General features: G+C 46.4%; 2 protein-coding genes across 6 annotated transcripts; one reads left to right on the top strand and one right to left on the bottom strand.

Annotated features, from left to right (window-relative positions):
- Positions 1-263: 263 nt before the first annotated feature.
- LOC123129180 (uncharacterized) lies at positions 264-3,380 on the top strand. The gene is made up of 3 exons (XM_044549416.1): positions 264-473; positions 604-706; positions 796-3,380. The coding sequence occupies exon 3, from the start codon at positions 922-924 to the stop codon at positions 3,166-3,168; it is 2,247 nt and encodes a 748-aa protein (XP_044405351.1). The 5' UTR covers positions 264-473; positions 604-706; positions 796-921; the 3' UTR covers positions 3,169-3,380.
- Positions 3,381-3,721: 341 nt separating this feature from the next.
- On the bottom strand, positions 3,722-8,824 carry LOC123129179 (putative disease resistance protein RGA3). Of its 5 annotated transcripts, none has more exons than XM_044549414.1 (4): positions 7,240-8,824; positions 4,673-6,797; positions 4,122-4,264; positions 3,722-3,775 (listed from the first exon to the last, which is right to left on the bottom strand). In XM_044549414.1, the coding sequence occupies exons 1-4, from the start codon at positions 8,287-8,289 to the stop codon at positions 3,722-3,724; spliced, it is 3,372 nt and encodes a 1,123-aa protein (XP_044405349.1). In that variant the 5' UTR covers positions 8,290-8,824. The 5 variants fall into 5 exon arrangements, 3 of the variants coding, with proteins under 3 accessions (XP_044405349.1, XP_044405348.1, XP_044405347.1); XR_006463624.1 differs by lacking the exon at positions 3,722-3,775 and adding an exon at positions 4,478-4,601 and having other exon boundaries at positions 3,856-4,264; XR_006463625.1 differs by lacking the exon at positions 3,722-3,775 and adding an exon at positions 4,478-4,601 and having other exon boundaries at positions 3,856-4,260.
- Between the last annotated feature and the right edge of the window lie 1,100 nt (positions 8,825-9,924).

Here is a 9,924-nt window from a genome sequence, read left to right as displayed (position 1 = left end):
AAATTTTTTTAATTGCAAAATACATATTATCTTTTGCTTCTCTTTGTATGATCATTATCCCCTATGGTCAAATCCTGGTTCCGCCCCGGCCACATGAAACTTTCACAAAGTTTCTTCGATGTGTCATGCATGTGTTCAAAGCATGAAAATTTTAAATACTGAAAATATATATTCAACCTCGATCTTATCTTGAAGCATCAAGCATCTTGTCAAGCAAGATAGGAGAGGGCCGACACACCCTGTTTTCTTTTTGCGCACGAGACGGCTTTTTTGGCCAGACCACGACGACCCACTGCTGCCACCTCCCTTCTCTTGTCATTCCACTGCTGCAGTGCTGCCTCGCCCTCGTCTCGCGCCGCACGCGTCGTCGGCGTCCGAGCTCCCATCTCCCTTGTGCTCACCTGGCGAGGCGCCGGGGTTACTTGGCGACGGCCACATCCCAGTTTACTCGGCGGCCGGATCCATCCCGCGAGGTACGGCCTAGTCCCCTCGTTCCCTGCTTCCATCTCCTCCTGCGCCACTGCGGACGCTCTCGCTCTGTAGCTGCTTGTTTGGTGCAGCAATGGTCAGGCTCACCTCCGTGAATCCATTCTCCTCTTTCAGGTCCAGATCGACGACGCGGAGAAGAGGAAATAATCCACTGTTCATCGTCAGTGCGTCAGGCCGACACTGTGTATGTACCAAGCGAGTTGCACCACGTATTCAGGTACGAGTTGAGAGGGTTGCACGGGAGCGATTTGCAGCTAGCTGTTCAGTGCAATAACGAATTAATGCATCTTCTCTTTTTTTTTTCAGGTTGTCGATTGGTAGACTGTCAGTGCATTCACGTGCTTACAATAAATTCAACGAGCGAGGTTGAAATGGACCAGCTACTTAGCTAGTGTTCGTGTGTGGCAGAGAGGAGAGATCAAGGGAGAACTGATGGCGGGTGTCTCAGCCGCTCTTCAGTGGTGGGAGGAGTCGCAGCTACGCATCCTCGTCATTGCTAGCCTGGTGATTCAGTACATCCTCCTCGTCGGTTCCGTCGCGCGTAGGTACCCCATCAGATCCTGGTTTAGACCCATCATCTGGCTGGCATACCTTGGCAGTGATGCCATTGCAATCTATGGGCTCGCCACCCTCTTCAACCGCCATAGGAAGCCACAAAACGATGGAGATGAAGGAATCCTGGAGCTGTTGTGGGCGCCTATCCTCCTGATACACCTCGGTGGACAGGACGGCATAACCGCCTACAACATCGAGGACAACGAGCTATGGACGCGGCACATCCTCACCTCAGTGTCTCAGGTCACCGTGGCTGTCTACGTCTTCTGGAAATCATGGCAAGGCCGCTTCCCCAAAATTCTGCTGGCTGCTGCACAAGCGCTCTTCATTCCCGGTATACTCAAATGCATCGAGAAGCCCTTGGCTCTCAACCGAGCTAGCATTAACAGCCTGGTGAGCTTGGGTGAGCCTATTCGGAGGTCAATACACACACATAAGCTTAGGATTGATCCTCTTGAAGATTTCATTGACAAGGCAACAAGTCCTATCGGGGCAAGTGAGTATCTTTTAACATCGGCCACACCGGTGGACTTTACTCCTTATAAGCTATTTGTGGACCTTGCATCTCCGTCTGTTGAAGATCGGATTAGGGTGCTACTCTCCTTCTCAACACTTGATGGCAACCATGCGTATTGTAAGCTGCAACATTGGCTCTCCAACACCTTCCTACTCCTCTACACCAAAAAGAAGGTGTTTCCTGTGGCTTCTCTCGGACAAGTTTTTTCCTTATTCGCTTCCCGAAATTACTTCGAACTTAGGGCGCAGCTAGAAAATATTTCTTTTTATTTTCTCCGTTTATTAGCTTCCTACATTCCACCCATAGCCTTCTTCCACTACAGTAACCGAGAAGTTTATAGTCAAGACGATGTCAAGATTACATATACCTTGCTATACTGTACTGCTGCATTGGAGGTTCTAGCCCCGGTCCTAACGAACATCACAAGGGACACAGAAGAATTCTGTCAAAGGTCATCAGATATGGTGTCAACAGAAGTGAAGCCTCGATATCATGATATGGTTTCCCAATACAACATTGTAGGACTCCTTGTCCGCAACAGGAAACATTCCAAGATGATGAGGGTCGTCGGAGTTTTGGGATGCGCCGACTTCCTTCAGCAACACTGGCACATGAAGTCTTGCTCCTCATCCTTCAGCATTACAAAGTTAGTGCTCCAGTATGTGAAAGATGGGTGGAAGCACCACATCAAAGATGTTTCCAGTTACAGGAAGTTCAATGACAACAGGGGCCAGTTTACTCTTGGGCATGAAGGGTGTTACGAGGACTTGGGATGGAGCTTGGACGGTGCATTCGACGAGAGTGTGCTTCTTTGGCATCTCGCCACGGATTTCTGCTACTACGACACGGTTGTGTCTCGTTCTCACCACGGACTGCTGTGCACGCAAGATTCATGTCCTCATGCTTATGCATGCCCTGCTTGGTGCAAAAGATCCGGTCATCACAAGAGGGCCATCCAGTGCAGAGAAATGTCCAACTACATGATGTATCTACTGTTTTTGAATCCTGAAATGCTAATGGCAGGAACCAGAAGAAACCTTTGCACGACCGCCTACGATGAATTGAAGGACATTGTCGAGGAAAGAGAGAAAATAGATGGCACCAGCGTCGAAGGAGACGAGGAAATAAGGCTTACACAGATGATATATGCTACAGTTGATGGTGGGGGATCTCCACCTCCGGGTTGTACCCAGCAGCAACAGGGAGGAATTGTCCGTGATGCTTGGAGCATTGCCAGAGTGTTGTCCAATCTGCCTGAAGAGAAGATGTGGGATGTGATCGAAGGCGTTTGGGTGGAGATGTTGTGCTTCTCTGCCGCTAGATGCAGAGGATACCTGCACGCCAAGGGTCTGGGCACAGGTGTGGAGTACCTCACCTATGTCTGGCTCCTATTGTACTACATGGGGATGGAGACTTTGGCAGCCAAACTGCAGAGGGCGGATCATCATTATCACCACAACGGAGGAGAGCATGGGGATGGCCCTTCAAGTTCTCATGTCAGCACTGCCCAAGAGGAAGCAGCTGGTCCATCAAGATCAAATGGTGGCGCCGAAGGTCAATCTGCCGGTTACCATGACAGTGATGACATAGTGGAAGAAATGGTTTGATTCACTATGATATTTCTGGAAGCCAATCCGACTCTGCTTTGCATTGCTCTCTTTGCTTTTGTATGTGTGCTAATACTGTTTTTTGTTGATTAATGGCACTATGCGTGTTTTGTCGGTGTCGTTTCTGCTATGTAATCCCTTTCTGTTGTTGAATTCAAATAAAGAGTGCGCAACGTCTGCTGTAACATTGAGGCAGAGTTTTCAGTTCTGTACCATATGTAACACTTGCACTGTATGAGTCTTCTGCTTTTGGAGCCTCCTTATTTTTCTGTAGGCTGTACTGTGAATACTTGTGAAGCATCATTCTTCTTACTGATTCGGATCTCTAATTTACAAGGGAGAGAGCAGTCTTTCTCATTGTCCATCATCAAGAATACCATTAAGTTTTCATCATAGGTTACTTTCTTCAGTTCCTGCCATTGTTTGTGTCTCACAACTTACCTTCTTCCATGCTCGTTTGCTCATTGCTCTGTTTGCTTTTATGTGTGCCAAATCTTTTTTTTAATCTATATATGCGTGTTTGTTGGTGCCATTTCTGCTACTTAATCCCTGTCTACTGCCGAATACAGCGAAGACTTTGAAATATCTTCTTTACCATGAAGGCTTCCTGGCAAATAGTTTTTAGTTGTCACAAGTACAGCCTAGACAGTCACCTCTCTTCTTTGCTGCACGCATGCACACGATACATAATCAAATAGTAAGTTACATGTATTATCTTTCAAATGCTACCGCTGGTACCAAGAATAACTTGTTGAAAAGTACTAGTACAACTAACCAGAAGTTGCGCTCCTCGCTTACTTCCTTTCCTTTGCATGACTCCGGTAATTATCAAAACAGAACCATTTGATCCGCCACAGTCTATGGTGTGTATTTTGTAGTTGCATCAACACACAAGCATGCACACAATGCATAATCAAATAAGTTACAGGTATTTTGTAGTTGCATCAACACACAAGTACTGGTCTTGCTGCAGAGTTTTGTAAATGATGAGCTTCTCTTTGTTGTAGGAGGATCGCACTGCACTGCACTTGATATGGCCAACCAACAAGGTGAAGATGGTTATAAGGCCCGTCTAGCTTGCTTGCCTTCAACCTGCCTGCATCAATGTTTAACACACATCAAAATATGACCATGCACCTGGGTTTCATGGATAAGGTTTTTAATTTCCATGTATAGCATAGCTACTAACTTCGTCGTCGAAATCATGAGGACTACAGAGTAAATTGGCATGCAACTGCCAACACTAAAGTGAAATACATCAACGGAAGCAAAATTATACTATTAGTTCGAAGCTGAATAATGAACCTACCTCTCTCCATGCACCTCCACAAGATCTGATGAAGATCCATGCAAAAGAATGCTGAAATCTTCTGCCTACTTCTTGTTGCTCTTCATTCCTCATGAAATTACTTGCTGGTCCTCCTGTTCATCCCCTGAATAAACTGAACGAGTTAAATGAACAGAGTGGAGCAACAAATAAGGTGACACAGTTGTGCTAATTTACCTGCAGATATGGAGTGACGGACATTTGTGATCAAGCTGCAGGGCTCTCTCGTGTACAACACGTACCATTTCCTTGTATTGTTCTCATCAGGTGCATATGCCTTGACATGGTCGATATGACTGAACCTATCCCACTCAGGGCCAGATTGTCCCGCGGCTATGGAAGTGAGCAACGTCAGGCTGCAGCGTAACTCAAAATGCCTTGGGTTTACATCTTGCATGTATCCAGGAAGTGTTTCCATGGCATAATCCTCCAATACGAGCCTCTGGAGTGCACAAATACCCTCCAGTACATTCAGCTTTGGGCAAGCCTCGATCTCAAGCTTCCGCAGATTGGGAAGATTAGTGATCCTCTCCAAGTCGGGGTTTTTAGCCACTTCCAGCTCAACAGCAGAAGCAAAGTTCTCTAGTGAGTTGAGGTGCTGGTTATTTTGTGCAGATATAGACTTTAAAGCCCTTGCATGTGAGGCAAGGCCAGGAGGAAGACACCTCAATCTGCAATTTTCGAGCTCAAGCACCTCCAAAAGAGGCATGGCTTGCACTTGCTCCTCCCACTTCCACTCCTCCCATTCCACCATTCCAGTTAACTCCAACTTCCTCAATCTCGGGAACGCAGCCGGTGTCTGGTAGGATTGCAGGAATTCATGTCCAACATGCTTGATGGCTGGAGCGCGACGGATCGTAATGTCCTGCAAACATGGGAGTTGACACAAGCAATCTGGTAGTTGGGTGCAACAAGCTAGATCAAGCATGAATATAATCCTCAAGCTCTTGAAGACCGGTGCTGATCTTGACATCATCCACCTTGGGAGCCGTCGGCCAAAAAATCCATTTATATCAAGATACTCTAAGCTAGGCGAAGGGCAGAGCTCATCAAACACACCCGCAATTTGTCGCTGTTCTTCCTCAGAGACACCCTTTTCATCTTTAATCAGCCCATCATCTCCCAATATACTGCTGCAGTATAAAAACAAGTGGGTCAGATGAACTTTCTCACCAAGCTTTGCCTTTGCCGCAGACGAGGTAACAGACACATTCTCCAATCTCTGCACTCCAAGAGATCTGAGCTCAGAAAGAGGGCCTAACTCATCCAAACTACACCAAACACCATCTGTCTGGGCTGGAAACCCACGCAGGTTCCTTAGATTTGTTAGAACACTGAACCCCTTTGGTATACCATTTATACTAGAGTCATGAAAGTTAAGATACCTCAGTTGCGCTAGCTTCAAAATGCTATGTGGAAGTTTCACAGATTGCTGGCATTTTACAAGGCAAATGAACTGCAGAAATTTCATATTTCCAATGTTATCTGGCAAACTTGATATATCGGATTTCCATATGAACAAGTACCTCAAGTGCTTGAGTTTCCCCAAAGACTCAACCAATACAGCAACATCTACAGATTCTGTATGTAGAGTTCGTAGGCAGGGAAAATCAACAATCGAATCACTAGGCTTCATAGATATAGGGCCAACTAATATTAGTGTTCTCAGTGTCTTTTGTGCATGTAAGGAACTCCAGTCCAACCCATCTGATTCTGATACTTTCTTTTCCATAGACAACCGAAGGAACTTGTGTGAACTAAGTTTAGTAATGAAACCAGTCTCTCCACTCTGAGCTGCTAGTGCCTCATCTCTAGCCACAAACTGAGCAAATGAGCGAACAACATCATGCATGCTGCAAACTTGCTGATCAGCCCATTTTGTAACTGGCTCTATAAGGTTCCTCAGAATCAGCTCCTTATAGTACTTGCTTCCTAGTTCTTCCAAGTCAGCAGAGGTTCCATGAAGAAATCCTTCACTAATCCACATACCAATAATGCTATTTTTATACCACACTGCACTTTTAGGGAGAAGGGAGTAGTATAGAAAGCACTGCTTGATGGAAGGAGGTAAATCTTCATAGCTTAAATATATTGAATAGTTTAGCTCTTCAGGCATTTCAGATGCCGACCATATAGAATCATTCAGAACCATATTCCATTCATGGCGTTGTTTATCCTTCTGACACAACAGTCCTCCCATTACTTTGACAGCAAGAGGCAAACCACCACATTTTACAGCAATTTGCAATCCAATATCCTTAAGCATATCAACTTCAGGTCTATCTGTCTCACTTGAAATTACCTGCAAGCAGTTTAAACCAATAGAGATAATAAGAAGAGGTGTAACTTTAAATAAAATAAACGACTTTTTCTTGGCTAGCCCCAATTTTGTTTTATTTAAAAATTATTTAAATTAAATTGTCAGGTCAATAGATCGGCAAGTGGGGATTCGCTGTCAACCAAGGTACTGAAATTAAATTGCCAAGCGTTGTGGGAGAGAAGCTGTTCACTCTCATCAAGCTAGATTTGATTAAAACATTGTGCCATCGTGTGTGTGTGTGTGTGGTGTGCATATGTTGTATGCGTCTGTCTTATAGTAACTTTAGTGAAAAATACACAGGAGTATGCCCTATTATTATTATTATTATTATTATTATTATTATTATTATTATTATCTCATGTCCAAATAGGGAGTTAAGCAGCTAGCTCGTAATTATTGAAGATGCATCGAGTTTACAACGAACCTGTTTCCTGAGCAATGACCAGGCATCTTCATCATCTAATTTGTCGACGTGGTGGTAGGGAAGCACAGCTTTCACCCCTCGGGCAACTCTTGTATCTCTAGTAGTGATGAGGACACGGCTACCTCGGGCCACATCATTAACAAGGGGTGTTTCAAGCACATCACCCCATGCTTCATGGCTCCACACGTCATCCATTATCAGGAATATCTTCTTCCCTGTCAAGGCATCACTAAGGATTGGCCAAAGCACTGCCAACGCTTTTTCACTACGGTGCTTTCCCCCGGCAAGAGTGATGGCTGTCCTAAGAAGCTCAACCTTGTCGAAGCCCTGGTTGACACTCAACCATATCTTGGTGTCGAAATTGGCATTTATGGCTTCATCGTTGAAGACCTTCCGAGCGAGGGTGGTCTTGCCGATCCCACCAACACCCACAATGGCAAAAGCCATGACTCTGTTGTTGTCTGCATTGCTGGTTTCTACCTCAGGTCTTCTCACCATGATTTCTACAAGTGCCCTTGTGTCTTCTTTGATCTTCTCCCCGACCACACCTGACCGGTCGAGCTCCCACGACGTCTCGCGGCTGGTAGACAAGCGAGAGGAATGTACCTTGCTGCTAGAGTCCTCGTACGAACAAAGGTCGAAGCCGAAGGCAGCGCTTCGCTCCTTGATGTCGTCGAGCTTCTGGTTGAGCGCCCTGATGCGGGTGCCGATTTCATGGGCGGAGAGGGGGTTCCGCAAGCAGAAGAGCAACGGGTTGCAGCACCCCATGCGTGATGCTGCATGGTGATCCATGGCCTTGAGCTGGCAGATGTCGAGGATGTCGGTGGCGTCGTACATGGCGCGCTTGAGCTCGGTCACCCAGCCCTGCACGCTGGTGTCGGTGATGCGTCTCCTCTCGGCATCGGCCAGGAATTTCTTGAGGTCCCCAAGCTTGACGCCCATCTTGTCGATCTGGCCGGTGACGCCGAGCAGCATCCCCACCTCGTCCTCCACCACCTGCTTGAGCATGTCAGCGACATAGGACGCGAAGGCATCCAGCACGATGGCCATGGTCTCTGTTTCTTGTTCTCAGGCCCAGGCCAAGGATTGGTTAATCAACAGTATGTGTGTGTGTGTTGCCTTGGTTAGGTGGGGGTACTTAGCTTGGGCTCCTTGGCAAGAAAGCCATTATTCCGCATCTTAATTTTCCTTTAGGTGGGGGGAAGAGCAGCTGGTTCCTTCCTTGAGTGGCCGGCAAAGCAAAGCAATGGCAGCCATGGCAAGAAAGCAATTGGGGCTTCCTTTATGCGGTAATTCAGATAGATTAAGTAGTCATCTAACAGCAGTCGCTCACTGTGAGTAAGTTGCTCCATGCCGGTGTCACCGGCGTCACCGGCGTCGCCGCCGCCACCCCCGCCGGCTCTCCGCTTTCCCCCCACCATCCCCGGCGCCGTGCCACTACTTCCTCGTCCGAACCGAACCCCCCGCGCCGGCGACGATGCCTGCCACGGCACCGAGAAGCAGCAGCGGCAGCTTCGGCCGTCCGTGCTCCGCGCCGCCAGGGAGATTTTGGGGGTGGATTTTCTTCCGGCGAATCGCCGGTGTAGAGTGGCCGGCAGGGGAGGCGGATCTGAAGAAAACCTGGCCAGATGGGCCGGCCCGGCACGCCAGCTACACGGGCCGTGCCGTGCCGCGAGCCCCAGCCCACGCCACCCCTGATAACACGGGCCAGCCCAACAGCACGTTCGGCACTGTAGACATGTTAGGCCCGTTAGGCACTGCAAGCCCAAATACCTCGAAAAATGCAGAAAAAGTAGAAAAAAGAAAGAGAAACAATACAAGAAAATAAAAAATGAGGCAAAGTGCCATGTGGGATAAATCATGGATGCTATTTACAATAGCGGTTTTAATTAAATAACATGTGGATATATGATTATTTTCTTGCATGGCAGCGACAACGTGAGCTTTGGTACGAGTCGCCGTGAAGCAATCGCCACCCAGGCCGAAGCTCCAACGTAAAGCAACCGCCAAATAAAGATCGTGACACTACCTTTAGTGTTTCCACTTTTTTCATGTTATTTAGTTATATACATTGTCATTTTGGATTAAATTTACGAGTATAATTGATTGCAGGTTTTTAAACCATATACAGTACAATGAAACAACTTCAGTTATAGGCTATACCTGATGGCGAGCTATGCCAAATAGCGGCCGTAGCAAGGATGGTGGTACAAAATGTCATAGCTTAGCTTTCAAACTCCCAAAAAGCTATAGCTAGAAACTTAAATTCTCGCAGAACATAAAGTTTCCTATATATATGATGCCATTTAGGGATCCGTGTGCCATGGGAAGTAATTAAGGCTAGGAAGGTAAACATGAGACAATAGAATAAGTTTTTAGTTTAATTGCATGATAAAATCAATGTTGAGTCATATCCTGGAAATAAGCAATTACTTGGGTCAACAAAACTTAAGAAAAGTCACTTCAAAAATTTGAAGTGGTACTTATTTTTTGTTGAGTATAATATTTATTAGGAAAGACGAGATAGATTAGGATTTGTTCTAGCTTGTCTTGTACTCCAAGTAGATGATTGTACTCCTATATATATGCCCACGAGGCTCAAGCAATATATATCAAAACGATTCGACCAACCTCTCTCTCCCTTCTAACATGGTATCTATCGCAAGTCGATCCTAAACCCTAGCC

This window comes from Triticum aestivum, chromosome 6A (genome assembly GCF_018294505.1).
Source record: "Triticum aestivum cultivar Chinese Spring chromosome 6A, IWGSC CS RefSeq v2.1, whole genome shotgun sequence".
Classification (NCBI taxonomy): Eukaryota; Viridiplantae; Streptophyta; class Magnoliopsida; order Poales; family Poaceae; genus Triticum; species Triticum aestivum.
The sequence above is the reverse complement of the archived record's forward strand: the minus strand, read 5'-3'. Positions and strand labels throughout refer to the sequence as shown.

Coding starts and splice junctions, on each gene's coding strand:
- LOC123129179 (XM_044549414.1), bottom strand. CDS start 8,289: ATGGCCATCGTGCTGGATGCCTTCGCGTCCTATGTCGCTGACATGCTC. Junction 6,798..7,239: donor GGTCATTGCTCAGGAAACAG/GTTCGTTGTAAA, acceptor AACTGCTTGCAG/GTAATTTCAAGTGAGACAGA. Junction 3,776..4,121: donor CTGCAGCAAGACCAGTACTT/GTGTGTTGATGC, acceptor ACTATTTGCCAG/GAAGCCTTCATGGTAAAGAA.
- LOC123129180 (XM_044549416.1), top strand. CDS start 922: ATGGCGGGTGTCTCAGCCGCTCTTCAGTGGTGGGAGGAGTCGCAGCTA.